Source organism: Phaseolus vulgaris, chromosome 1 (genome assembly GCF_000499845.2).
Source record: "Phaseolus vulgaris cultivar G19833 chromosome 1, P. vulgaris v2.0, whole genome shotgun sequence".
Classification (NCBI taxonomy): Eukaryota; Viridiplantae; Streptophyta; class Magnoliopsida; order Fabales; family Fabaceae; genus Phaseolus; species Phaseolus vulgaris.
In genome coordinates, this window is record NC_023759.2 from 133,040 (window position 1) to 160,967 (window position 27,928).

General features: G+C 32.0%; 6 protein-coding genes and 1 non-coding gene across 14 annotated transcripts; 3 read left to right on the forward strand and 4 right to left on the reverse strand.

Moving 5' to 3' along the window:
• Positions 1 to 571: 571 nt before the first annotated feature.
• On the reverse strand, positions 572 to 5,261 carry LOC137816288 (probable alpha-amylase 2). Its single transcript, XM_068619374.1, has 13 exons — positions 3,701 to 5,261; positions 3,543 to 3,615; positions 3,417 to 3,444; positions 3,269 to 3,306; positions 2,946 to 3,072; positions 2,626 to 2,852; positions 2,395 to 2,540; positions 2,198 to 2,310; positions 1,887 to 1,975; positions 1,659 to 1,781; positions 1,469 to 1,504; positions 1,082 to 1,180; positions 572 to 1,004 (listed from the first exon to the last, which is right to left on the reverse strand). Exons 2-13 carry the CDS (start codon positions 3,555 to 3,557, stop codon positions 813 to 815), a joined length of 1,233 nt encoding a protein of 410 aa, XP_068475475.1. The 5' UTR covers positions 3,558 to 3,615; positions 3,701 to 5,261; the 3' UTR covers positions 572 to 812.
• Positions 5,262 to 5,925: 664 nt separating this feature from the next.
• LOC137816292 (glutathione S-transferase-like) lies at positions 5,926 to 7,026 on the forward strand. The gene is made up of 2 exons (XM_068619380.1): positions 5,926 to 6,318; positions 6,380 to 7,026. The coding sequence occupies exons 1-2, from the start codon at positions 6,111 to 6,113 to the stop codon at positions 6,829 to 6,831; spliced, it is 660 nt and encodes a 219-aa protein (XP_068475481.1). The 5' UTR covers positions 5,926 to 6,110; the 3' UTR covers positions 6,832 to 7,026.
• Positions 7,027 to 10,235: 3,209 nt separating this feature from the next.
• Positions 10,236 to 11,527, forward strand: LOC137816293 (thioredoxin-like protein CDSP32, chloroplastic). The gene has a single exon (XM_068619381.1). The coding sequence runs from the start codon at positions 10,375 to 10,377 to the stop codon at positions 11,275 to 11,277; it is 903 nt and encodes a 300-aa protein (XP_068475482.1). The 5' UTR covers positions 10,236 to 10,374; the 3' UTR covers positions 11,278 to 11,527.
• A 2,948-nt stretch (positions 11,528 to 14,475) lies between these two features.
• LOC137816294 (uncharacterized protein At1g76070-like) lies at positions 14,476 to 15,484 on the reverse strand. The gene has a single exon (XM_068619382.1). The coding sequence runs from the start codon at positions 15,369 to 15,371 to the stop codon at positions 14,631 to 14,633; it is 741 nt and encodes a 246-aa protein (XP_068475483.1). The 5' UTR covers positions 15,372 to 15,484; the 3' UTR covers positions 14,476 to 14,630.
• Positions 15,485 to 16,916: 1,432 nt separating this feature from the next.
• On the forward strand, positions 16,917 to 18,480 carry LOC137816295 (uncharacterized). Of its 8 annotated transcripts, none has more exons than XM_068619386.1 (4): positions 17,003 to 17,062; positions 17,312 to 17,434; positions 17,530 to 17,663; positions 18,132 to 18,480. In XM_068619386.1, the coding sequence occupies exons 3-4, from the start codon at positions 17,570 to 17,572 to the stop codon at positions 18,269 to 18,271; spliced, it is 234 nt and encodes a 77-aa protein (XP_068475487.1). In that variant the 5' UTR covers positions 17,003 to 17,062; positions 17,312 to 17,434; positions 17,530 to 17,569; the 3' UTR covers positions 18,272 to 18,480. The 8 variants fall into 8 exon arrangements, with proteins under 8 accessions (XP_068475484.1, XP_068475487.1, XP_068475489.1 ...); XM_068619388.1 differs by having other exon boundaries at positions 17,534 to 17,663; XM_068619387.1 differs by lacking the exon at positions 17,003 to 17,062 and adding an exon at positions 17,072 to 17,233.
• A 1,070-nt stretch (positions 18,481 to 19,550) lies between these two features.
• On the reverse strand, positions 19,551 to 24,673 carry LOC137816298 (probable diphthine methyl ester synthase). The gene is made up of 8 exons (XM_068619394.1): positions 24,562 to 24,673; positions 24,299 to 24,419; positions 22,380 to 22,558; positions 22,173 to 22,297; positions 21,862 to 22,091; positions 21,376 to 21,415; positions 21,112 to 21,203; positions 19,551 to 19,976 (listed from the first exon to the last, which is right to left on the reverse strand). Exons 3-8 carry the CDS (start codon positions 22,527 to 22,529, stop codon positions 19,789 to 19,791), a joined length of 825 nt encoding a protein of 274 aa, XP_068475495.1. The 5' UTR covers positions 22,530 to 22,558; positions 24,299 to 24,419; positions 24,562 to 24,673; the 3' UTR covers positions 19,551 to 19,788.
• Positions 20,574 to 20,635, reverse strand: LOC137816756 (small nucleolar RNA snoR101). The gene has a single exon (XR_011081870.1). It is a non-coding gene; the product is annotated as a small nucleolar RNA snoR101 (small nucleolar RNA).
• Positions 24,674 to 27,928: the final 3,255 nt, after the last annotated feature.

A 27,928-nucleotide genomic window follows, 5' to 3' on the forward strand; every position in this document is an offset into this window, starting at 1 on the left:
TTGATTTGAAAATACAGAGTATTAAAATTTATAATGGCTACAATCTTCATCACATTTTTTATATATTACTCTAAGGCATATTAGTTTTAATAGTTTTTGAAATAATAGTGTAAAGATTTTTTATACAATCATTCAATCATAATAAGTTTGTTGATTTTTAGAGTAATTATTTTAAGGAAACGTTTGATAGAGAGAAATTTGTTTATGTCTAGAAATCATGATAAGAAGCAACATAGGTAAAATCTTTCTCAAAAAAATAATATTTTCTAGAAATGTTATTTAAAAAGAATAAAGGAAATATGAGAAATAAACATTCGTAATTTCATATTTTTAGAAAACTAACAAAATTTCTTATGTCAAATACCCTGTAAAATCGATACCTTGCTATATTAATTATGCATAAAACTAAACTTTAAAAAATAATATAATAATACGTTTTAATTATTTATTCTGAATATATTCAACAGTAATTAGTTTCTCTTGGGATATATTATTTTCATAGCATTCTTTAAGATTTTGCATACACATGAATGCGATAATTGCAAGAATGATGCCTAATAACACCACACTATTTATAGGTACCCATATAAAATGTATTATTATTCATTTATTTTGTATATGATATAAACAGAGGTACTTATTTTTGTTGTTACATATTACATAAATAAAGCAGCTATTGATATAGTTTGATAACACAGATACATGAAAGGGGCTATAAATGTGGGTAACACATAATTTGAAGGGACGAGCTTCCAAAGGCAACTAGGTGAGAATTAGAAGCACTTAATTCCCTTCTCTTCCATGTCAAATGATCACTTTTGCCACACTGCATAATTGTGGCCTGAAGTTGCCAATGTCCATTCCCTCCCAGAGGGACACCATGAACCATTTCCAATTTTCATGCACACTTTTTCTCCAATTATTGCAGAATAGAGATCATGTCTGGCCTCCACAATCCTCACACCTGATCTACTTTGAATACCATGACGCTTGCGAACATCAATCTGCAGTTTCAGTGTAAATTTGTTAGAGGTTCCTTCATAAAACAAAGAAATGTGTGTATTTTTTTAGTACTAATTACCAATTTCACAATCTGATCCCGAATTGAATTGCCCCAGTCATAGAAGTGGTCATAGAAAACTGTTGGTATTCCGGGATGAGTCAGTATATATGCATACCCCTGTCATATAACAAAAGTTTGAATATATGAGGTTAAATCTCATTTTGTTATCATGCAACTCACAACAACTTGATCAAGAAAGAAGAAGGCATAATTTTGAATGATGGACAGAACCGCATACATTACATATTCTTCATAAAACAGAAAGAAGAATATGCTTGAAAATTTTCTAAATTTTCCTAGTCTTTTTTCTGAGAAAGATGATGTAACAGTTAAGTGTAGTAGTATAAGAGCAGACAATACAGAAATAGAAAATACATGTAAGATAGTGATGCAAACAAAAAATACCTCCATAATATGGTCTTTGGGGAATGGCCAATGACCCTGCACAGAGTGAAGAGCACAAGTTAAAGATCTAGTAGTTAAGTGATAGAGGAAAAGTATTATGCCAAATGAAATGAAATCTTTGAAATGCAAAGAGCTAGAGCTTAATTATTAAAGGTTTCCCAATATTGTTGAAGAAGTATCTGTGGTGTACCTGGGTTGAGCCTGTGTCATGATTATCAATAAATGTGACAGCTCTTGATGACCACCAGCCAACCACACCTGGGGGCTTTCCTTGAGCATCACGCAGGCGCCAAAGCTCTCCTCTCACAGCTTCCTACAAATGAAAGAAAGATCAACTGGCTTGTAAAAGGATTTCTTGTGTTGTGTGTGTTGAGTTTCAAAAATTCACTAACAACTAAGCACAAAGTATGTCGAACACCTGAAGAATCCCTTTTGTTGTGAAGTCAAATGCAGTTGAAAGTTGTCCAGTGCCATCTATCCAATTCACTATACGTTGTCTATGACCATCTGCAAACAATGAAAAATAAGTAACAAGCTCAAGAGTGATACCATAACAAATAAACAAAAATGACCAATATTCTAAGCGATGTTTTAGTGATGTCTTGAAATGACTCAATGCAGCATAAAACTGTATCAACTTTCCTCTAAGAAAAAAAGAAAAATAGAGATTTGAGAGCTTCTTTTTGTCTTGTAGAATTTGTGTATTTTCTTAAGGTTCAATCGGTGTACCTTGATTATAGTCCAAAGAAGAGCCCTTATAGTTGCAAGTATCCCAGTACTCCCCGACAGAGAACAAAGGCTTAGCTCCCTCAATATATTCTCTCACATATTTTGCTGAAAACCTATAGATCAAAGGTATATAACATGATATAAAAAAATACAGAAAAATCCAATACTCCAAACCAAAGCCATAGAATATGTCTTACCCCTTTGCAAAATCAAACCGAAAATCTTGAAAGCCCACATCATGGCGCAACCAACGGAGCCAGCCAATGATATCCTTTCTCACAAAGTCTTGAGTGTGGTCAATGTTAGGAAATCCATCGAAAACAGCTCCTGTGCTTCGATTACCCTGAAATAAACAAGTGGTGAATAACACAATAGGACCAACATAGAACTTACAAAAAATATATTAGATCAAATGCATCTAATGTTACCATTCCTCCAGTACATGATGTCACTGCACGTTCATCCCACCCTAATGGAATTCCATCAAAACGATTATATATCCCTCCACGTCCTTTAGTGGTCCCAGTACGATGATTGATAACTATGTCTGCCATTGCTCTGACTTTATGCTGCTTCATCTTCTGAAGCAAAGCTCTTAGCTGACGCTCAGAACCATATTTGCTGTTAAGAGAGTAAAGGTTCTGCGGAGTGTAACCTGTTTGTGTGGAAATGTTTAACAAAAAGTTATGATACTGTGTTGTAGGAAGTTTGAAGAAAAAGATAAAAACATCACAATCAAACTACATACCTTCAGGTGAAAACGAGTGAGTTGGTGGTGGCAACCACACCGATGTAAATCCAGATTTAGCAATCTCAGGAACTTTGGTTTCTAAGGTATTCCACCAGTTGTGTTTGTGAGACTCCCAGTTGAATCCCTGCAAAAAATTGTTAAATGTTAATACTATATTTTATGGTACACAGTATCAGTTTTCTAAGACAGTCAAGTCTTTACAATTAAAGAACAGTGTTGGATCACAAACAACAAAGAACATTATGTCTCGAAAATTCTTCAATTATACACAGGGAACTAAGCAAATAAGATGAGTGTAGACCAGAGCGATTGAAATTTACCTGAAGAAGTATTTCTTTTCCATCACGTAAAAGTGCAGCTGGTCACCAAAGAAGGATAAATTAGATGAAGCCATAATCTATACTAAGATCACGTGGAAATTTGTTGAAACTGTGCTGTTGATGAGGTGTATTAGGAGTGAAAGAATACCTGGATCAGTTTGTTGATTGGTTTGTTCCTGGTGGTAAGGAGAAACAAAGGAATAAATAAAAGAAAGAGAGAAATATAAGAAAAAGAAGATAGAGAGAAGGAGAATGGTGTAGCATAGAATAGAACCTTCAAGAAACCCATATCAAGAATATGAACAGTTGAGTTGTTGGATTAAAGAATTGAGGAAGAAGGCAGAAATCTGCAGGAAGAGTTAGGAAAGAATTGATTATTGAAATGGAAACTAGAAATGAGGAGGAAGAAGAGAAGAGAAGAGAGAAACGCACAAGAGAAGAGAAGATGATCTGAAGAGAAGAGGGTGTGAGGCATTGGTATTAGTAGAGAAGGAAAAAGGGATAAAAAATCAGTGGAATTAGAATCAGAGATGAGATTAGCCGGGAATGTGGAATATGAGGATAAAGGGGAATCTGCTTTTGAGCCAAAATTCACATTCTATGTGCATCCAATTGGCGCAATAGAGAGGCATGGGGAATTCAACGCCAGCATTTCATTTCAACAAGTTTCAATTATTTCTAGAGCCGTCTCTTCTCCGCTACAATCTACACACCTTACACCATAAGCTACCACCACCACCAAACAATTAACACAAACCCTGCATTGCATTGCATTGCTTTCTTCCTTTCCTCTGCCACCACCATCACCACACAACCTATTCTGCTCAAAAATTACCTGCATCTTCTTTTCACACCATCAAATCCTCTATTTTCATACAATGCACGATAAAAATCCCATTTACTTACCCTATCATCAAAATCGATGAACGATAAAAAAAATAAACTTTAATAATTAAAAAAGAAAACTAGCTCTGATGTGTAGAAGGTCCCAAAAATCTCGACCCAGTAGCTCTGATGTGCAGAAAGTCCAAAAATTCTAGAACCAGACCTCGTGTCCTGTTTTAAGAAGTTGATAACCCGTTAACGGAATCCGAGGGGTAAGAGTTTGGCAGAACAGGACAAGGTGTTAAGTTTATTTCTTTTGTCATTATTGTCAGACAAAAACAAACTTCAGAAAATGAAATTTATCCCATTCACATGTTGTCCTGTTTTTAAACTACAATTTTAGAGGGATACATGACGTCAAAAGAAGCCTTTCAGGTTGGAGAGCCTCACAAGTTGGGGGTTTCCTTCATTTTTAACTCCCATTCACTTATACTTCTTCATTTCATAAAACATGCCTAAATTAATGTGGAATTTTTCTTACAACATGTAACATATTCTTTACATTTCCTAATTTTTTTAATGTTACTTCTGCTTTCTTCTTTATCTCACACCGTTCTTGCATTATTGTTTCCTTGTTCTGCACATGTTGTTCTGCACATATATGATTTATTATTGATACTAGATTGAACAGAATATCAATAATGTCACATATGTGTCACCATAAACAGTATAAGATCAACACCAATAGTTCTCAGAATGTAATTATGGTTCTTGTACAGAATTTCTCAATTATATTAATGTATTCCCTATTTGTAAGATTTTCTTTTGGGTGGACAAAAGAATGATAGAAAGTAATGTAAACACAGATTATGCATATAGAGACAAATCACCAGTCATCAAGTAATGATTCTTGCTAAGTGGTCATACCCATATTCAAATGGCATCTAAAAAGCTTAATTTATGTGATAAGCTACAAACGACGAATAATCGATGAATGAAACCCTTTGGTAAGATACGGTAATACTTTTGAAGAAAAAAGCTCTCAAGAATCAGCTTTTCTTGCATGATGACACTGTTGAAGAAAAAAAGAAAAAACAGAGCCATGTTGGGCATTACTTTTAGTTTTATGCTTTGGATTGTGAATAAAATGGAAAGAGGAAAATTCTGTGAAGAAAATAACAAGAATAAAAGATAAATAGGATTAAAAAGTGAAGATTTTTCATTTAAACTATTTGGACGAATTAAAAAGTAGAAGAAATTAAGTAAATCAAATGGAAATTATTTTTATGCTATTTAAAGACTTTTTTTTCCCTTTTTTTCTTTTATTATTAAAAAGAGCCTATTATTTATGATAAGTATGCTATACAAAGTACTTAATTCTGTTAAAAAACGATTTTATGTCTAATGATGGAACCAATTTGCCTAAAGGGGAAGGAAGCGATTTCTCCACGTTGTACCTAGAAAAAACATGTTCATTACCTTTCAAAGATAAACAAAAGAATGGGTTAGAGGAGAAAATAAAAGTTTAAGTATTTTTTATTGAGAGAAATAGAGAAAAAGATAAGGAAAAGGATAGAGAAATCAATGGGAAAAAAAAAGTATTATCATGAATCCAAAATTATTTTTTCCTTTAAACTAAAACGGCAATTTATGACTTTCATTTATTCAAAATTATTTTTTATCTGATACACCAAAGACGACTCTACCAAAATAAGAGATTGAATAGAAGAAGCAAAATTAAAAGAAAGTAGATAATATTGTTTAAAAGATGAGGAAAAATATTAAAATTTTATTTTTGTGGATAAAAGAAAATAAAACATTGACTATGAGGAGGAGTGTAGATAGCACAGTGACGTGGGAGATGTTGAATTGAATTGGATGAGATAGGATAAGACTGAAGAAAGATAAAGCAAAACTTCACAAGTAACTGTTCCTTCCTTCCTTTCTTTCTTCCTTCCTTTACTAACACTCACTCACACTAACCCTAACACTCACACCCACTCAACCAAATCGGAAGATGGCGGCGCCGCCAGTGAAGGTGTACGGGCCACCCATGTCCACTGCCGTCTCCAGGGTATTGGCCTGTCTGCTGGAGAAAGACGTCCAATTTCAACTGATTCCGGTGAACATGGCCAAAGGGGAACACAGAAGCCCTGAGTTTCGGAAGCTTCACCCCTTCGGACAAGTACCTGCATTTCAAGATGGCGACAACATTTCCCTCTTCGGTAGGTTCACTTAGCTTCTCCTCTTTCATTGCTTCTAACTCTAACACCAGATTCAAATCAGAGTCCAGAGCTATATGCCGCTACGTGTGCGAGAAATACGGCGACAGGGGAAACAAGGAGCTCTACGGAAGAAACCCTTTGGCCAAGGCCTCCATAGATCAATGGCTGGAGGCAGAAGCTCAGAACTTTAACCCACCTTCCTCCACCTTGGTCTTCCAGCTCGCATTCGCCCCCCGAATGAAGATCAAGCAAGACGAGGGTGCCATCAAGCAGAGCAAAGAGAAGCTTGCCAAAGTGCTTGATGTGTACGACAAGAGGCTCGCAGAGAGCCGTTTCTTGGCCGGGGATGACTTCTCTCTCGCCGATCTTTCCCATCTTCCCAACGCCCACTACTTGGTCGCCGCCGCCGACGCCGCTCCTCTCTTCACCTCTCCCAACGTCGCCAGGTGGTGGGACGAGATCTCCTCCCGCGACTCCTGGAAGAAAGTCGTTGACTTGCAACGAGGTCCCTGATGCCATAATTTCTGTTCTGTTTTCAGAAAGTGTCTGAAAATCTATGTTCATTTTCTTAGGATTAAAGTTACAATGCAAGTGTTTCCAGATGCTATTGTTTTCTATGAAATTTACACCAGTCTCTTACTTAAATGTTGTATGACACTTATCTATACTTATTTGATAAATGGAAAATTTATAAATATTTATTGTTAATTTATATAATAATTATATATATAATACATAAATTTGTGTCTTTATATATTTTAGATTTTTTAAAAATTATCCGTATTTGTTTATCTCCATGTTTATATTGGTGTCGGGTGAATGATACACGTGGCATGATGGTTCTGTAATTTTGAGGGATGCGGTATGAGACAGCCGCTAAAGTTTTGCAGTGTTTGGATAATGAAAATGGGAGTGGGTAGGTTGTGTTCACAGAGACGCAAAGTCAAACATAACATTTGTAGGTGTCTTTCTCTATCCAAACAATACTCAAATGTTGACATTTCCAACTACCAAATTAATCGTCACTTCAATTTTCTCCTGTTTTGCAACTCCCAACTACCAAAGATAACAACAACAAAGGACTCAAGTTAACAAATTTAATGTCTCCTCTGCGGAGGAAAATGCTACAAGTTACTATTCACATACCAAAACTTCTCCTAAAATAAAACCTTTAAAGTGATTACTATTCTTTTAAATGTCTTTAGTTCTCTAAATTGAGGACCTCCAATTACTTTTTCTTTTACTTCTTTGATTTTACAAAATATTTATTTTAATTTTTAAGGTTACACATTTATAATGTATGATATCATAAATTATTTTCTAGTCAACTTTTAGTACTTGGATTCAATTGGGTAACAACTTTTTTTAAAGTTTAAATCTTCTTGTAGTCTTCAAATTAGGTGCATCTTTCTAACATGTTATTTTTTTATTATTTTGGGTTATATAACGTTAATAATTATAGTAAAGCAAAGATTTAATTAGGTAACATTGAAAATCTATTAAAAAAATTTTAACTAACATCTTATTAAGAAGGACAATAATATTGTAGTTATCCTACCAAAATGAATTTATTCAAAAAAAAAAAAAATATCAACAATTATCTAGCACTGCTCACTTTGAAACTTGACAAGTTGTGGTATTCATTTCTTACCTAATATACTTCTTCATTATTGATGGTTTTTGTCAAAAAATGATAACTTATTCGATGAAATACTTGACACTTGTTGTCAACAATGTCACTTTACTTTCTCAAGACATTCGAATAATGATGAGCATGTTAGAAGGGATAAAATTTGATTCTAATAAAGATATTCTAGTTAACTTGCATGATTGTCCTTTGACTAAGATCTTGAAATATGAGATGAGAGTAAATTTAATAAAAATGTTGGTGTTGTGAAATGTTTGTATATGTTGATTGAAAATTTGATTAATAATGCTTAATCCTAGAGCCTAAAAATAATATGTTGCATAATTGGAAAACTAAAAATGAAATTTTTATATTGAAGAAGTAGAATAAACAATGTCCTTAATTTTTGGATGAATAAAAACATACTTAAACTTTTAAGAAATCATATCACTAAAAAAAATTATATGGTGAATTTTAAGAAAATAACTATTTCTCATTATCAACATCACTAGCGTTATTTTTTAGTATTTTGGGTTAGATGACATTAATAACTAAAGCAAAACAAAAGGCTTACTCAACATTCAATTTAGATTTAATTGAGTAACATGTTGAAATTTTACTAGAAGTTTCTTAACTAACATCTTATTAAAAAGGATAATATTGTGATTATCCAAGATAAATAGGTTTATTTAAATAAAAACAATGATCAACAACTATTATTAACTTTGGAATTCGGCAGCATCTCTAACCAAATATACTTCTTCATCATTGATGATTTTTGTCAAGAAGTGACAACTTATTTGATGAAAAAATTTCACAAGACACTTGTCACCAACTATGCCACTTTACTTTCCCAAGACATTCGAACAATAATAAGCACACTAAAAGGGATAGAATTTGATTCTAGTAAAGGTATTCTATTTAATTTGAATTATTGTCCTTTGATTAAGACATTGAAATATGAGGAGAGAATAAAGTTAAAAATGTTGGTGTTATGAGATATTTGTATAGGTTGATTGAAAAATTCGGTTAATAATGTCTAATTGAGAGAGACAAAATAAGATTTTGCATAATTGAAAAAAAAAATTGTACCAGTAGAATAAGCAATGTCTTTGATTTAAATGAATAAAAACATATTTAAACTTTTAAAAAATCATATCACTGAACTAAATTTATATGGTGAATTTTAAAAAAATAACTATTTGTCATGTCATTAATATCATTAATATTTTTTTTACAATAAAAAACTAAAAACTAAAAAAAATTAATTACAAGATAAAAAAAATATCCCGATTTAGAAGACTTAGAATATATTTAAATTATATTTATATTAGGATTAATATACTTTATGAAAGTTATAATAAGAGAATGAGATTACTCCAAAAAATTATTAAAAAGATATTTGTGATTGATTTACACAAAAAATTAAATCAACGACATAATGTTTTTATTATCGTTATTTTTTTTAACTTTCCATTCCATCAATAATAACTATAGTTTAACTATTTTTACACTAAATATCATGCACAGAAAAAAAAATATATAAAATAATTAAACGAATACAACTTCTCCTCTCGTAAAATCATAATACCTCATCTTAAGTGTGTCCACAAGAGCCAGGCCTATTCGTAAAGTTTTTTTGTGGGGTTCCAAGGGCCAGACCATACAAGTCCATTAAAAGTTAGAACAAGGTGAGAGAGTGCTACAATTTCTTTAAAAAAATATATAGAAATTTCAATATTTTTATCCTTTATCTTTCAAATTAGAGACATTCCATCATTTATTTTTGAACTAGGATGTGATAAACCTATTAACAAATAATATAAATAAGTAAAGTGTTTAGTTTAATTTTTCTGATAAGTGATACTAATATAAATACTAACTTAAGTTTTGAAAAATGATTGTATATAGACATCTCGTATCGAGATATGATAATTTCAAAAACACGAGGGACCTAGAAAAGGAATACACAACAAATAAAATATAACAAAAATATAAATACTTACTTAAGTTATGAAGAAGAATTATTGTATATAAACATCTCGTATCGAGAGATGATAATTTCAAAAGCACGAGTGATCTAGAAAAGGAATACACAATAAATAAAATATAACAAAAATGATAAATTGCGGAGATTTTGAGTACTCTTTTGTAAAATTGTATAAATATGTAAAAGTACAATTTTTAATTATAAAACCTAAATGTGAGGACAAAAATAATTTAGGAACAATCTCATCTCTTAAGAAAGTATTTTAATCCCATTAATCTGGACCAGAATAAATTTAGGAGGGAGAAGACAGGTGTCAATAGCATAGACCACATGTAAAGGGAGGGGATATGATTTTTGTTCAGTGCCATTTTCTTCCTTCACTCTGCATTATTCTTCATTCTTCATTCTTCTCTCTATCTGGTTATCTCCCAAGCCACTCATGGCTACAGTCACCAACAATTTAATATTCAAAACCCCCATCTCCATTCCCCTACACCCAAAGCTCCTTCCTCTTTTTTCCCGCGTCTCTACGCTACCTTTTCTACCTAAATTCCCCTCCTCACGGATATCAACCACCCCCAACTCTCATAATCGGACACCACTAATCCCCAGAGCCACGGCGGCTCCCGGCGCCAAGAAAACAGAGAAGCAAGAGAGAGTTCAGCGAGTCCACAGCATCGAGGAGTTCGATTCCGCGCTCCAGTCCGCCAAAGAGAGGCTGGTGGTCGTGGAATACGCGGCCAGCGACAGCGAGGAGAGCAGCCAGATATACCCTTTCATGGTGGAGCTCAGCCGCAGCTGCAGCGACGTGGAGTTCATCCTCGTGATGGGAGACGAATCGGCGAAAACAAAGGAGCTCCTGAAGAGGGAGAAGGTGGAGAATGTGCCTCACTTCAGCTTCTACAAGAGCAGCGAGAAGATCCACGAGGAGGAAGGCATCGGTCCGGACATGCTGGTGGGGGACGTTCTGTACTACGGGGACAGCCATTCCGCGGTGGTGCAGCTGCACAGCGGTGAGGACGTTCAGAAGCTTATAGAGGAGCACAAGGTGGACCACAAGCTGATCGTGCTCGATGTGGGACTAAAGCATTGTGGCCCCTGCGTGAAGGTTTACCCCACGGTGGTTAAGCTGTCGAGGCAAATGGACACGGTGGTGTTCGCGCGGATGAACGGGGACGAGAATGAAAGCTGCATGCAGTTCTTGAAGGACATGGAAGTGATTCAGGTCCCCACCTTTCTGTTCATCAGAGACGGGAACATCGAGGGCAGGTACGTGGGTTCCGGCAAAGGGGAACTCATTGGCGAAATTCTGAGGTACCAGGGTGTGCGTGTCACTTATTAATTCTTAATCACTCACTACATATATGATGCATGCTTAGTTATCTCTGTTATCAACTTCATTTCAAGAGACATATTCGTCATATATGTGCCATTTCAATTCAATGATGATTTGCTTCAAGTTGTTTGAGGCTATCAGAATGTTGGTGGATAAGGGCATTTAGAGAGTACGATATATTTGATATATTTGAGACTTGGAATAACTTTTAAGTTTATATAAATGAAAAAGTGGTCAAGATTTGATTAATTATAAAGGAGCTCTTCAAGTCAAAAGTAGCTAGGTATGATCATTCCTAGGAGTTAATTTGGAATTGAGTGAGTTTCTTCCTGATAAGAGATATATAGTTAGTTAGTTAGAACTTAACTAATATTATCTCTAATCCTTAAAGTTTAGATTTTTCTCAATTGATTTTAAGTATCATGAGAAGATAATTTCATAATTTTTGTTTAAGTTTCTAGGTAGTTTTATTCAATGTTTTTATTAGTGATTAACACACCATGTAATCATATATTTGACTAGTCGATAAGTAACATTCATTTCTAATGCAAGATCAAACTAATTAAATGTACACCACTCTCTAATCTTGAGCTGGATTAGGTGAAAATGCTTTTAAAAAGGAATGTTGTTTAACTTTTGGATGTTTGACCTATTCATGACAATACAAAACCCTCGACATTGAATTGAGTTAGACAAAAAAAAGCTTAACTGACGTTAATTCTGAAAGCTTACATCTAGACTCTAGTCGTTTTATTTTAGAGTAGGAAACTCATCAATCGTCATGTCTTTTCAAATATCTTTTTAGGGATCGACACAATAAATACAAATGTAATGTATTGCCTTTCATTTTAATTAAAAAATAGTCCAATTTTTAATTGAAATAACTTTATGTGGCATATTTAATTATAAGGTACAACTCATTCATTGCAAACTTCCAATAATCAAAATTTATTAATAAATAGTTGACTAAATTATTTTCCTCACAAGCAAATTATTTTTTTCTTAAATTATTTTCTTTTAAAATGAGATCGAACTAACTAACTAATGCTACAACGGCACTAGATGAAAGTGTTTTAAAAAGTGAGTGTTGTTCGACTTTTGTATGTTGGAGCTATCCATGACAGTAAAAAGTGTAATTTGAGTTTGAACATTATTTTAGAAAAATACTTTTTAACCAGAATTTGTGATTTTAGTTTAAAGTTTTAAGCAAAAAATAAAATAAAATGATTTAATCGATATAATTTACAAAAATTTCGGATAAAGACTGAAAGATTAGAGTTTAAGTAGAAGAAAATAGTAAATACACTTAATTGTAATGGTTAGAAATCAGGAAATTAAAATTATATTTAAAAGTGTTAAATATTAAAAGAAGAATTAATTTTAACAAAATATATTGGGCTTGATCGGGCTGATTGAGGTCTGACATGAGTAGTTTAAGGTTGGGCCTTGGGTAGTGGGTTTGACAGAAGTTTTATGGCAGATTCTCCTCCATCATACCATTTTTCACCTACACCCAACAACATTGAAATGTTTTGTGTATACTTAATAAAAAATATAAAATGTCTATTATATCCTTAATGAAATAAAATATAGGTTTTTACTACAACAATGCATTTCCCTACAACAACCTTTATCCACTTAACCCAACCTTACGTACCTAAGGCACGATGGCACCCAATACACACCACTGAATTCCCAAGGCACGACGGCAAAGAGGAGGAGAAGAGTTGTGCTTGTGAAAACTTATACGCAATGCAGTGCAAGAAGTTTTTACAAAATGTGTGACTTTCGAATATCTATATCCAAAAGTATTTTTCTATTCTGGATGTGTATATGATGTACTAGATGCTTATGTTTGGAAGATTATATTTAATTTTTTGCTTTCGGATATTGATATCCATAAACATTTCAAATGTAAAAAAAGTGTAAGTTCAAGAGTTCTGGATGGTTCTGGATATTGAAATCCAGAAGTCAATGATGTGTTTTTTTGTTTTTCAATTGATGACAAATATACTGAATCTTCTGGATGTCAATATCCGATGCGAATACCCAAATATTGTTCATAAATAATTGTGAAAAAAAAAGTTGAGTTTAAAAACTTATTTTGTTGCATGGAGAAATTTCGAAGTTGTATAGGTTTGATTATGAAGGGTTGATTTATATGTTGGTTTGATGGTTTTGAAAGAAGGTCCGTGCTAAAATTTGCAACCTTATCTGGTGGCGGAAGAAATTGAAAAATAAGAAGCCACGTGGCGACATGTGATTCTCATAAACATGGAAGCACATCAGATCACAGATTTTGCCTTCTTCATCTACTATGTGGTCACAACCCATATTCGCTGTCTTTCTTTTTATCTCTTTCAAATCCCAAACTTCTAACAAACTCATTATTTTTCTCTATTTTTCACTCAATAAACAACTTAATAACAAATCTAATCCAACTTTTCTCTTCTTCATAGTCAATGCATTCCATTTTTTTTTCCCTTTTATGTGGCGGCTACCAGTTTTATACCACTTCTCATTTTCTATGCTAATTCTTTTGGGAAATTTTCATTGGTTTTGAATTTTATTAAATAATATAAAGTTGAAGATGAAAGTGGGTACTTGTAGTTAGGTTGGAAAGGAGAAGGGCTGCATCAACAACTTCCACTTCATTAATCAAAGCATGTTTTCGAGTTATGACGTTATCAATATCTGAATTCAAGACAAATCAACGTTATGCTACATATACAATAATAAATAGATTAGTCATCATTTTATAACAATAATCGCTTTTATATTTTCTTTTGTTTCAAATAAATAATTATAGTTTTCTATTTAATAAAATATTAAGTTTGAAAACTCTTTGAGCTTATGTGAAGACATTGCTAGTAGTACGTACATGTTCAAGCAAACAGAATTAGACTTTAAATTATTTGACACCATAAACTAATCAAACAATTTTTCAAGCTAACAATATAATGAGTTCATAGAATTGGTTCATCTTAAAAATGATAATCATAGTCAAATGGGTTCATAGAATAATGAATTATTAATCAATTTAATCTTTTAAAATGTAGTAGTTGGTCAAATTGGCTGCTCAAGTTAAAAAGAAAAATTAATTATACTTTTTTATTAATCTTAATTTAAACTCACGTTGATTACAAACATTAAAACAAAATTGAAAGAACATTATAAATAAAAGTGTACGAAAAACAGTGTAGCTAGGAAAAATGAAATGAATCGTGATTCGTGATTGCTGTAGCATGATTTATGATTAAACATCTTTTCTGTACATGATGATGATGATGAGGTGTTGGTAGAAGATGAAAGAAATGAATAAAAACAAATATAAAAATTTGAATAAACAAAAAAAAAAATCATTTGGCCGTAAGCACAGGATTCAACTGAAGAGGCCTAGGAGCTGCCATGGTTCTTCTCTTCCACAGATTAATCTCTTTCCGAGGTTGCACACTAAGCAACGGTGCACCGCCAGCCGTCAGAGGGGCAGAGAAAGGGATTATCACCTCATCCTCTGCATCGCTCTCCACTCTATCATCATTGTCCGAGAAGCAATCTCTTTCCTCCGGCGCAATCTGGGCCTTCCATTCGAAATTCGAAAAAGTCTCACGCCCACTCGCAAATCGCCTCATGTGACCCAACGGCGGCGCTCTGTCCTCGCCCGCATCAGATTTTTTCCTCGCCGCAGCCTTCGGTTTCCCCGCGTGGAACAACAACCTCTGAAACTTCGAACCCTGTTTCTTCTCCTCTGTCGTGTCTCCGGGAGTGGCGGAAGACGCGCTCTCTCTCGCGCGTGTGGACGTCGACGTGCTCTTCGCCCCTTCCTTTTGAATGTGCTTCTTCTTGTGCTTGATCTGTCCCATGCATGAGATTTTGGGCGACGTGGGCTCCTGAGTCTCGACGCCGCCATGCCTGGGTTTTCTTCTGGCTTCGTCGGGAATCATGGGGCCGGAGAAGAAGCCTTTGCCGCCATGTGTTTTGAACTTGTGATCTCTGCCGGGGCTGAAGGGAGGGTTCTGGAATGTGACTGCTGCTGCAGCTTTTGGCAGTATCTTCAAGATCTTGTTCTTCAGCTTTGACTGTTTGTTCTCTTTCTCCATGGATTCAAATCTGCGAGATGTGAAGGAATTGTTGGAACCAGGAGGGACTGTGTTGTGTTTTAAAGGGATGCGCGTGGTGTGAAAGTGGGTTTCGTTACGACGTTAGCGTGTTTTTTGACTTTGTCAATAAAGGTGGGAGAGTGGGACAGTGAAAGCGTTGGTCAAATAAAATCTACTTACGAAACACTGACGAAACACAACACCTTTCTTCGCCTTTATGCTTATGCTTAGGCACAACAATGTAAACAAACATGCATTTTAAGCAAACATTCAATTTTTATCCTTATAATTATAATAACATTTTTTTTAAATATTTGTTCATTTTTAACTTAGGTTATATAGCCTTCTATTACTATAAAAAAATATTTATGTCTTCTTCAAGATAGATTATGTTTTAGGGTAACTGATTTTATTTTCTGATCACCACTTTTAGATATGATGGTCTTTGATTGGTTAATTTTTTTGCCGAATGTTTAAGGGAAATTTGTAAAACACTCTGACAATCAAGTTAGTCTGAGTACAATATGCAAGTGAGTCGAGAGAAACAAATACCTAAGACGTATGGTTTCTTCTGATATTTATACCTTTTGAATTGGCATCAACTGATATCGATCTGCTCCTAAATCCAAAAGAAGACTCAATCGTTTCTTAATCCTGTTTTATAAATAAATTTGTTTAATTATGATTAATTAAGATTTTCCAAACTCTCTGTATAAATTATATAAATCATTCGATCTTTTCAACCAAATCATTTGGTTATGTGGATTTTTTTTTATTATCCTGTAGTATATGTCCTTTTTAAAAATTACAAAACTATTTTCACAAAAAAAATCACTTCAAGTTAATCCGTGCTTATTTTGGCTTCGCACGTTTGCGATGGTGCCTAACTTGTGAAGTTTTTATCCAATCACTAAACACGACACGTGGGTCAAACCTACTCAGATAGCGATGAACACAAGGTTTTGGTGAAATAAGACAAACTTTGTATTTGCTAATCGCTGCTTAAACGTGGTAGGAAAACTGAAACATTATATTAAACTATATTTTCTAATTTATTGTATTATAATTACGGAAATATTTATCAGATAATTTATTTATTTTTTGTTTAACTTATTCATTTATCCTAATATACATTTTAAATATAAGATTAAAAAAATGAGAATACTACAACCAGAAAAAGGTTACCAACCTCGATGATAGGGACTTGGAGAGTTGAAACAATTGTGGATGCCAAATAATAAGACAAAGCTTATGTTATATAAACAACAATAACAGTATATACTTCAAATATTTTTTTCCACGGTAATAACGCGAGAGAGAAGTGAATCTTTAATAATAAAAAATATAAACACGTTTTCTTCAGTTTTGTTTCTTTAAAATATTATTTTCAACTTTTAATTAGCACTGCAAGTATTTTTTTTAATGTATATATATGGGTATAAACCGTGTATACCTATATATTCTGACCAAAAAATAACTTTTTTTTTTAAAGAAAACGATTAAAGTAGATTAAGTGTCATTTTAACCATTGAAAATTTGGAATGGGCTTCTATAAGTCCATAAATGGGCCTTAAAGACATTTCAAATGGGCTTCTATAAGTACATAAATGGGCCTTAAACACATTTCAAATGGGCATCTACAAAACAAAGAAAATCGAGCATTTCATGAATCAGAGGGGAACAATTTGCATGTATGATACATTACCATTTTTTAATTTTGTGGCTTATTTCTTGCCGCCAATTTCACGCGACCATTTCTCGCAATGCCACTAACGAATCGTTCACCGGTTTTTCGATTTCCCATTCAATTAAGCCGTTTTGGCATATACGATAGTTGAAACGCACACCAAGTGTTTGTGAAAGTGTGCTAATGACGCTTTTCCAATTCTTGTAGACTGTGATTTGAAAAGTAAAATAAACGTTGTTTTCTTTCTATTCAGGTAACCAGCTGGGTGATTTTAACTCCTCTCTCAGCCGTTTCACCAAGTTGCAGTTTTTGTCATTACCTCTTCAGCCCATAACTATTTTCTTATCTTACCTGTATCCATCGCAGGTTATACTTGGTAATTGATATATGAAAATAGTGATGGCTCATGAATGCATACTCTGCATCTGTATGTGTTATTATTGTAACTGTTTTGTTTGTTTTCTGGAATAGCTAGCTGTTTAGGAAGAGGCTGGATAGTTTCTTTGTCTCCATGGATCTGCAGGACTTCCTTCTCCGTGCTCGAGTCTTGAGGCTTTACAGACAAGCATTGAGAATTTCTGGTCGAGCCCCTTCTTCTGCCAGAGGTGAATGTTCTTAATTATCTGGCTCGTTCCTTTATACAATTCAACATTCTTGTGATGTTATATACGCTTATTTGTGGTTTTATAATGAAACTTAACAAAGATTCAGGAATATGTGCTTCTGAAATGTTGATTGAAGTTGGTAAAATTGAAAGGATCATTTGGGTCCACAGTTTTGTAATTTCAGTGACACTTTCTCAGTATTGTGCCGTTTTGTGGTCTACACAGGCAAAAAAATTTATAACTGAGAATAAAAAACATATGAGAAATGACAATCTCTGTTATTCAGAATTAATGAATACATGCTTATTAGATAACAACAGGAACAAACCCAAGTACTACATAAGCTGAAGCTAACTCCTTTATAACGTTTAAAAAATTACTTGGTGGAATGGCTGTTAAAAAAGTTCCAGTTCTTTGATACATGCATGTAAGTTTGATGACATTGGTTGATGTAATGGAGTGGTGCAGGTGAACTGAGACAGACAATGAGACAAGAGATGGAAAATAATAGAAAGTGCAACGACAAGCAAAGGATCCGTTTCTTGATTAGTGAGGGATTGGAAAGACTGAACCGACTGGGTGAAATGCTTGACATGCAAGGTCATTGATCATTGATGGATTGTTTGGAGAGTAAAAAATCTAATTACTTCATCAATGATAATATGGTATCTGTAAAATTATGGTTTAAATTCTCTGTTCATTAAAAACTTTGATTCATGATTCTCCCTTTCTACTTTCTACTGAGATTCCTTAGCGAAGTACTCTATGGATTAGAGTAAACACTCTTTTGATTTAATACTTGATAGAATCTTATATATTTTCTCCCGTTGGATAGGTATTTCATCAATTATCTTTATAATTAGTTGAAGATAAACTAACTCAAACGGTCTTTTATCTTAATTTATATGCATAATCCTTTTAAATATAACGGTTTATCTCTTTTAATCATTCATCTTTTATCTCTTTCTAAGTTAAACGCTTATATTTTTTAAAGAAATTATCTATAATTAACAATAATTTTATACTGCAATTAAATTAGTTATTGTGAAAATATAATTTATAAATTTAAAATATTTATTCATTATAATTTTAATAGTATAAAAATTAGCCTAAGTAGTGGAGGGACAAAATGCTATTTAAAAAAAAACGATGGAAATAGTTAGAGCGATAACATTATAAAAAAAAATAGTTGTTTAAAATCGTCATATGTAAAATAAATTCGAATAATTTTAAACCAGTGCCACTTTATATCATGCTAGGCAATGCATATAAAAACTCTAAATACTAGTTAAATAAGGAAATTCAAACAATAATAATTCATTAAATTTCATCAGTTAAAATACTTATTAACACTTTTTTTTTTTATCTTTTTCTATCATACCATACCATTTGTTATAACGAGAGTTATATATTTTTTTATTTATCTTTATCTATCATACCATAAAATTTATTATATCTAAACTTATCTCTAATTTTGTTTTATCTTTTCTACCCTGTCCTACCAGGTGAGTGATTTACATGTCTACTATTTTAAATGTTTTGAGTTGATTAGTAATAGTGTACAACAATAGTGTTTTTTGAAACTGAAAGTGAGAGAGCTATCATTTTATAAAAGGACAAAAATTATAATTTGAGATTGAACAACTTCAATTTTTATTACATGTAAACAGACAGGCCTTGCATATAAAGCATGACTTGATAATCAAGAAACTGTGTTCCGCAAGTATGAATTAGAACTTCTTTTATCATAAAAAAGTGTTTTTTTTTCATAAGTTATAGAAATGGAGTTTTTTTAATTTTTATGATTATTTATTATGATTCTAAAAGAGAATGAAGTGCTTAATATTTTTTAAAATATTTTATTTATTCTATTATATTGATAATATATTGATTGGGTAAAAGAATTAAGTAGGAAATAAATATTAGTTACAACTAAGAAAATAATCACTTTTCGGGGGGCTGAATACATTTCAAGACCCAGACTCTGCAACCACATCCACCAATGAATTTTAGTTAACTTTTAGCCCTGATTAGAAACCAAAAAGTTTAACAAAAAGAGCAAAACTACAAGGGCTCCTTCAACAAAAAACAAGCAAGGATGGGTCTTGCTACTCTCTAAATGTATCTATGTCCTGCATCTGTAAAAATCCAGCATCTCTTCCTCCACAGGATGGGTCTTGCCAGCTATGACAAGGCAATGCAAAGGTTCTCCAAAATCAATTAACAGCAACTGCTTCATAGTTCCAGCTACTATCATCTGATCTTCACTACCAAGCCGTGCAAGCCCAACACACTCTGTATCCTCAGTATAGGCTACAAGGCAAGGAGGGGAAGGCCACTTTAAACTAGATACATAATATTTCTTATGAGAAATGATAGGAGGTCCAAATATATATAAAGTATAAGCGCTTACCAGTGAAGATTTGCCCCTGATGAGCAAATACAATGGCACACATTTAAGAACCACAAACAAAGACACAGGGCAGGGAAACAAGGGCCAAAATTACATAATTGACTGATCTTTAACAACTCATAAAAAATGTTTGAAAACAAAGCAATTTAACATGTCGAAAATCTAGAACTGTTGATGATTATAATATACAGTCAACAACAGAGATGTAAGGATACAGTCACTGATTAGGTAAAACCAAGGGAATAGATAAATTTATAAATATAGACATAAATATATTTGACAATTCTTTCTCCAGATTAGAACTGGTTATATACTATTTCATCTTCACAAATAAACAACCCTGAGAGCAGATAACAAAAACATGGAAAATTATGATTGATTAAAGAAATGCAAAACTTGATCATAAGATAACATCTTTCAAAATTAGAATGTCCTAAATCCTCAATATAAACATTTTTCTGCCTTACTAGCAGATTCACAATCAAGTGCAAAGAGAAAGCATCAGCGAATGAACTTCTCAACATGAACTTACCTGAAGTTCAGAGATCAAGTGTAAACCATCATATGCATTAGCTTTGCAATTGTGTTTCAGTTTATGAAAAGACATTCCAGAAAAAAAATAACAATTGAACTTGCTAGTGCAAAAACCAAAACGCAATGTTCTAACGAGCAAAAGGACTGTCATCATAATAATATCTAACAGGTCTAATTAACTTATCAGTTATCAATGTTACGATAAAGAGGGAAATCAAATAACGAGCAAAAACACACCCATAACATCTACAGCGCAAAAAACTCAATGTAAATCACAACGTCTAAATTTTTCATGTTCACAAATAAGCAACCCGGTTAGCAGATTACAAAAACATGGAAACTTATGAATGTCTGTGGGAACGAGAATGAATTCAAACATTCAAGCAAAACGGTACAATCCTGAGCAAATTCAAAGGACTAAATCTTTGAAATTAATGCAATCAAGAAGCAAATAATTTACAGTTGAAGTTTATCAAACTAGTGTGATGTAAACTTGCTCACCAGATTCTTCACGATCTTGCACAATCTCCAAAAGCTGCTCAATGGCTGTGTTTATCGTCATATATCTGGGTGGTTCATAGGCTTTTTTCCCTCTGAAATGACCATAATAAAAAGGATACATAAAACATACAAAGAAAAGCATCAAACTAAACAATTCAATGATTGTCATGATACCACCAGAACATTACAATGACTGACAGAAATTCAGCAAGACCTACATGAGGCAACAGGAGAAAGAAAAAAGTTACTATTTTGAAAACCAACCTGCACAAAGACTCTAGTGTTGGCTCCTTCACGCGAATATCTGTAACCATACCAAATTTGGAAATTATATTAGCTCTCTTAATAAACAAAAAGGAAGAACCTTTAGTACACTAGTTAAAGAAGAAAGTTTTCGTTCAGATGGTACAATCTTTTGAACATATTATTGAATAAAATAACAAACGTTTATGCTAACTATCTTTTAGATGTTTACACGACACTCTAGGCAAGGAAGGAAGAAGCACTTACAACCTAGTCACAATCTCTAACACATGCATTTTTTTTATTAGATTTCTCCATATAAACTAATACAAGAAAAAAAAAATGTTTTTACAGAAACTAAAATTAGCTCATATACAAATTGAAAACTAAATTGTGAGGAAGCTAGCAGGAGCAAATTTTAAACTTAATTTTTTTTTTCTTCTCTCATAAATGTTTATAAAGAAGATTATCCAAGCAAATTCTAAAGCACAGATAAGAGAGAGTAACCTAACAAGCAAAGAGTGTGCAGTCCCATGAGGCGGTTTTGCTGAATCTTTTCATAGAAGCTATCAGGTCTCCATGTCTCAGTAAAGAAAGGTATAGAAACAGTCTCCCCATATCGGTAAAGCTGCAGACCACAAATTCCAATAGCATTCATCACAGATGCATTGTGCACTACTTTGACAACAATCCCCATCTTTTTGGCTCGAACAACAAGATCAGTGTGAGTGGTAGCCCTGGGAAAAAACATAAAATTAATAAACCGTGAAGAGTGTGATGCAAAAGAATGCTGTACAGAGAAGAAAGCAATAGCATACCCAAAGGGATCGCCAACGACGAGAAAAGCAACATGGTCATGATGAGCTTGGGCAAGAATTTCATGGGCCTTTTCTTCTACCATTTCTCTGTCGGCAAGAATAATGGGTTTACCGTATAGTTTTTCCTAAGGAGATGAAAAGAGTGAAAATTGAAGAAGAGAGAAAGAGTAATAGGAAAGAAAAGGAATGGGAGATAAAAGATGGTACCAAGTTGGAGATGCCATTGGTAGAGAGACCAAAGGAGAGGAGGGAAGTGTAAGCTTCCATGTAAACCTTGTGGCACTTGTTGACAGCTTCCAAACCCTTGAGAGTGATATCTTGCTCATCACCCAATCCTAATCCTATTATGTATAACATTTTTGTTCTCCAAGCTTTGATCTTTTCTTCTGAAATCAGAAAATACAGAGTTAACAGAGAGAGGGATGGAGTCTGAGAGAAAGAAAAGAGTAAGGTGGGTGGCAGAGGCGACACTCCTAGGTTTTCTCAACTCCAACCAAGGGAAAAGACTGAAACGGCACTCTCTTTAATTTGTTTTATAAACTTAATTTAAATAGATAAGTTTAATTAAAATGTATAAATAATTTAGTATGAATCTTGTTTAAATGTTAATTTTCTATTAGTATTTGAAAAAAAATTATAAGGTAAACTAATTATACTGACACAAATATTTTAATTTTTTAATAAAACATTTCTAAAACTATGTAAATCTATCAATTAAAATTATATTTTACATTTTCCAGAAATAATATTTTAAATCTGCACAGCTTACTTCTTTAATATATTTTAATTATCACTACAATAAACTTGATTGAAATAATTTATATATACCAAAACCTGGGAAGGGTATGTCATCAAAACTGGGGAAAGGTTAAAGAGTGGTGCAAATAGCAAAACCCTGTTTTCATAAAATATTTGATAAAATCTTTCTACAATGTTTTTAATATAAAAAAGTGAATGTGGATTAACAGATGTTACATGTGTGAATTTTCTTTAAAAAATAAGAAATGGTAAATGAGAATCTTTGTTATTCAGAATCAAAGGCTACTTGCTTATTAGATAAGCTAGTACATAACAACAGGAACAAACACAAGTACAAGCTGAAGCTAACTCCTTTAACGTTTAAAAACAACTAAGCTACATGAAGAAAAAATCTCCTTAAAACTAGGATATATATGCAATTTGGTCACAAAATAAATATATAAGATATTCTTTTCTTTTTTTTACGTTTTATTAACTATTCCCATTATTAAATTGTTTAATTTATTTATATAACTGTTCATAACAAGTTAGTGGTCACAGTGATCCTCTTCAATATGTATGAAATTTGAATATTGTGAATAACCATATATGTAAGTTTGGGCTTGAAGAAGAAGGTAAGATGGTAAAGACCATAAATTACCCTATTAGAAAAACATATATAACAGGCTAAGATCAATGACTTTTATGAGGAGAGACAACTATGCTAAAAATAATAATACTAAATAGCATGTACAGATCAAAACCATAGAGATGTATAGTGATTGTACTTGAGAAAGAAGGATTTGAAAGAAAAACATTGAATAGCAGGGAAAGAGTAAAAGTCCATTATTGAAAGATTTAGTTTATGTGTAGATCTTAAGCATTGGAAATATAGATTGATAATAATAATAAGTAGCACATGGTTGAACAAATGTCTGCTGTTTTTTGTTGGATTCCCTTTTTCTTTATAATAATCTAGCTTCATGCCTTACCAGATACAGAGACAGATAGCCACAGAGAGTCACGTGGAGTTGTGGCTGGAAAGGAGTACCCACATAAACATCACCATCAAATACAAAATTAGTAATAGATTTGATCATTTAGTTTTTGAAACCCCGGTCTATTCTCTTCAAAATCAGGTACATTTATTTCCTACCATAGATATGTGTCCCTACTTTGACTACAATATATAACATCAACTTATTCTCTAACACATCTTTTATATAATCTTATCAAACACTTATATAATTTAATCTATTTAAACAAATTTCAACTATGTTTTAATTACAACTAATTTTCCAAGTTTCAGCCAGCTGAGTCTTGCAAACATGATCTATCCATGGTATGAAAAATGGTGGAAAGTGGAATGTGATAATCCCTATGTTCACCTCATTCAGCAGCACTAATTAAGCAGAGACAACATGTGACATGTGATGGATGAAGCACTTGGATACCAATCGGAGCATAATGATGAAGATGCTTCACCAACTTCTTTCAACCACGGATGTTCTGGTTCAAACACATAGTCAGAAATGTTGATACAAATTGTCAGAAAAGAGGGATAGGAATAGCCACACACGAAGCAGAGCGTGGTTTAAAACAATTCAGAACAAAATAAGAAAACACAATGGAAGAAGAAGCAAAAGCTCACCATAATTGAAAGCTAAAATCCAACACGCACCATTACTGCTGTGAAGCTCGAACTCTTCCCCTGTGACTGAGGTAAAAGTGATAGCGATTTAGGGTTTGCCAATGTTTTGCTGGTTTGTAATGGGTTTAGGGTTTTGTAGGCCCAAATGGGTTTATTATTTTGGGCTAAGCTGCGCTCATCCATTTAGTTACTTTTTGCACCCACATTGTCTTCTTCTACCCTTTATATATTTTAGAAAGGAAGAAAATATACTGGAGAAAGTAATTAACCCATGTTTGTTCTTTTTATTTTTTCTTTAATTTTTATTAACTTGATATTTTTATTATTGATACGAAACGAAATTGTTTACTTTTAGATATTAACTGTAATCAGTTTGTTAATTAAATTAAATCATTTTGTTCCAGTGTAAGTTTTTTATATAACATGATCAATCATTACAACTCTGATGATATTATTTAAAACAACTTAGAAGTTAAAATATTGACATTGTTCATGAAAATGATAAAAAATTATAAAACAAATCTTCATTTTCTTAGTCTTTCAATGAGAAGTTTGTTTCGATAATTTAATAAAAATATAAAATATAAAATATACAAGTCTAATTTATTTATTTTTATGACTATAAATCTCTTTATATTTACGTTAGCTTAGCCAACAAAATTTAGTGAAAGTAGATGGAAATCTTATATTGCATGTTACCTGAAAGAAAACGTATAATATGCTATAAAAATAAACATTCTTGACAATATTTTAAATTTCATTTATATATATTTTTAAAAATGAAAAAAAAAAAGTTCATAGAGATCTATTAAGTAAGAATCAAACTTGTGTTTCGGAATCACAATGTATCGTAATAAGATAATCATTTGATTGAAAATATTGGTGAAAGTCCTTTCTGAAAATCATACCCAATACACTTACACTGTTTTAAAAAATAAAATAAAGAAAAACAATAATTTTACATCATAAACAGACATCCTAAACAATTGAATAAATAAGAAAACTATTAATTACAGAGTTAAACCTAATTCAACCTCATTAAACCGATTTATAAGTTAATGTTTGTATTCATTTATATACTATGAAATATCTTAAGTTTTAGTCAATCACTATAATAGACTCGAAATGTTTTGATACCATATTAAAAAATAAATTTTAAGTATAACTCAATTTAATAAAATCAAAAGTGAGATTTTTATTTATTTATATATTATAAAATATCTTAATTTATATAAGATTTTCAACAACATGCATAAACAATTATAAGAAAAAGAAAACAAATTTAGTTAACATGAATATATTTGTGTAGTTATATATATTAAGGTATCTGATTCCATCTTCAATAATTAATGAAGAACATTATTTTTTTTTATCAACAGAAAATAAATAAATAAAAAATTAAGATATGATTCAATCTTTATATAAATCACAGTAAGTATGTCACGTCCAAAAAAATTCAAATTCATAAAAAAAAACTAACACCTAATAACTAATCTCTCGTAAAGAACATAGCTAACTAAAGATCTCACCAAGCAAAAAACTTACCCACGACACTTCCTATAAGAGAAAAGAAAAGTGTGTTAAAGAACTTGAAAAGTCCTTCTTCTTGATCTTCTTCATCTTCTTCAATGACTTGTTGCCAGTAAACTCTCACTCCATTCCGATAAATGGGTTCCTTGACCTTCATGTAACGTCTTCCAACTTTATTCAGTGGTAACGATGGTGTATTCCATGGAAGCAATCGCCTCAAATCCTTCAATTCTATCAATTTTGGTTCATGCATTGTTCGAGCTGAACCCATATCAACAACACTCTCTTCAACTCTGCAAAATCTCTCTCACTTTCAATTTCAAAAAACACTATTGTTGTACACCATTTCTAATCAACTCAAAACATTTTAAATAGTGGACATATAAAGCACTCACCTAATAGGATAGTGTAGAAAAAGATAAAACAAAATTAGAGATAAGTTTAGATATAATAAATTATATGGTATGATAGATAAAGATAAATAAAAGATATATAACTCTAGTTATAAATGGTATGCTATGATAGAAAAAGATTAAAAAAATAGTGTTAATAAGTATTCTAACTGATGTTGAAAAATTAGATATAAATTAGAATTTGAAAAATTAAGTTCGGAGTAAAAATTAGGCTTATTTTTTATACTATTAAAATTATAATGAATAAATATTTTAAATTTATAAATTATATTTTCACAATAACTAATTTAATTGCTGTATAAAATTATTTTTAATTATAGATAATTTCTTTTAAAAATATAAGCGTTTAACACAGAAAGAGAAAAAAGATGAATGATTAAAAGAGATAAACAGTTATATTTAAAAGGATTATGCATATAAATTAAGATAAAAGACCGATTTAGTTAGTTAATCTTTAACTAATTATAAAGATAATAGATAAAATACCTATCCAACGGGAGAAAATAAATATTAATTTTTTTTTTTTTAAATCACGTGTCTAACCATCATAAATCTTTCAAACATTGTTTTAATTTCAAATTTATAACTTTTACTCCCCAAACTAACCCTCTTATATTATTCTTATGTTATTCCTAATCTCACAAGTCTTATATAAGACCTTTTAACCAAGTCACGATATTTAAATAAAAATATTAATATAGTTTGTAGTAATAATTTAATTAATAATTTTCATATAAATTATTTTACATTTAATTAGTTAGTTTCATATAAATTTATTAACCATAAGTATACATTACTTAAGCCCGTCCTGCATTTTACACTAATGTGAGACAGTGCAGTAATGTGGGACAGATTGCTACCATATTATAAAATTTATAAAGATTTAAATATGTTATTAATCTCATTAAATAAATGAATGAAGTTGGATTTTAATTTTCTTTATTTAGTAGTATTGTGATATAATGTGAACATGTAGCACTTAAAAATCTGTAATGATCCATGAAATAAAGGTGATTTAATTATCTTAAAATGGGTATTAAAGATTAAAATAGGGACTTAAAAATCTTTAAGAATTGAAAATCAAAGAAAACTATTTTGCATTACTAAAACCAAAATTTACATATTTTCAAAAGATTAAAAATAGTTATTTCAAATGTTCTACGAATGATTTTTTAAAAAAGTATGGGGAAAAAACAAACAAAACCTTAAATTCTGGATTTAATTCTTCATTTTCTTTACCAAAATTTACCTTACAAAAAACATCTCAGATTGTAACAGGAAGAAGTTCGAACCTTATTCTCAGGGTAAGGAGGAGCAGTTGAAAAGCTTATGACTTCGTCTTGCATGGTTAGACAATTCTTTAGCGATTGGTAGAGGGGAATATTATTTTTGGGTTAAAAAGAATTGGTACATAACGCCAATAA

Coding starts and splice junctions, on each gene's coding strand:
- LOC137816298 (XM_068619394.1), bottom strand. CDS start 22,529: ATGTTATACATAATAGGATTAGGATTGGGTGATGAGCAAGATATCACT. Junction 22,092..22,172: donor GTCGTTGGCGATCCCTTTGG/GTATGCTATTGC, acceptor GTTTTTTCCCAG/GGCTACCACTCACACTGATC. Junction 21,416..21,861: donor GCACACTCTTTGCTTGTTAG/GTTACTCTCTCT, acceptor GTATGGTTACAG/ATATTCGCGTGAAGGAGCCA.
- LOC137816295 (XM_068619383.1), top strand. CDS start 16,979: ATGGGCCTTAAACACATTTCAAATGGGCATCTACAAAACAAAGAAAAT. Junction 17,063..17,533: donor CAGAGGGGAACAATTTGCAT/GTATGATACATT, acceptor TGGAATAGCTAG/CTGTTTAGGAAGAGGCTGGA. Junction 17,664..18,131: donor AGCCCCTTCTTCTGCCAGAG/GTGAATGTTCTT, acceptor GGAGTGGTGCAG/GTGAACTGAGACAGACAATG.
- LOC137816293 (XM_068619381.1), top strand. CDS start 10,375: ATGGCTACAGTCACCAACAATTTAATATTCAAAACCCCCATCTCCATT.
- LOC137816288 (XM_068619374.1), bottom strand. Junction 3,307..3,416: donor CAATCAACAAACTGATCCAG/GTATTCTTTCAC, acceptor TTTGGTGACCAG/CTGCACTTTTACGTGATGGA. Junction 2,311..2,394: donor CGGTTTGATTTTGCAAAGGG/GTAAGACATATT, acceptor TTTGATCTATAG/GTTTTCAGCAAAATATGTGA.
- LOC137816294 (XM_068619382.1), bottom strand. CDS start 15,371: ATGGAGAAAGAGAACAAACAGTCAAAGCTGAAGAACAAGATCTTGAAG.
- LOC137816292 (XM_068619380.1), top strand. CDS start 6,111: ATGGCGGCGCCGCCAGTGAAGGTGTACGGGCCACCCATGTCCACTGCC. Junction 6,319..6,379: donor CGACAACATTTCCCTCTTCG/GTAGGTTCACTT, acceptor GATTCAAATCAG/AGTCCAGAGCTATATGCCGC.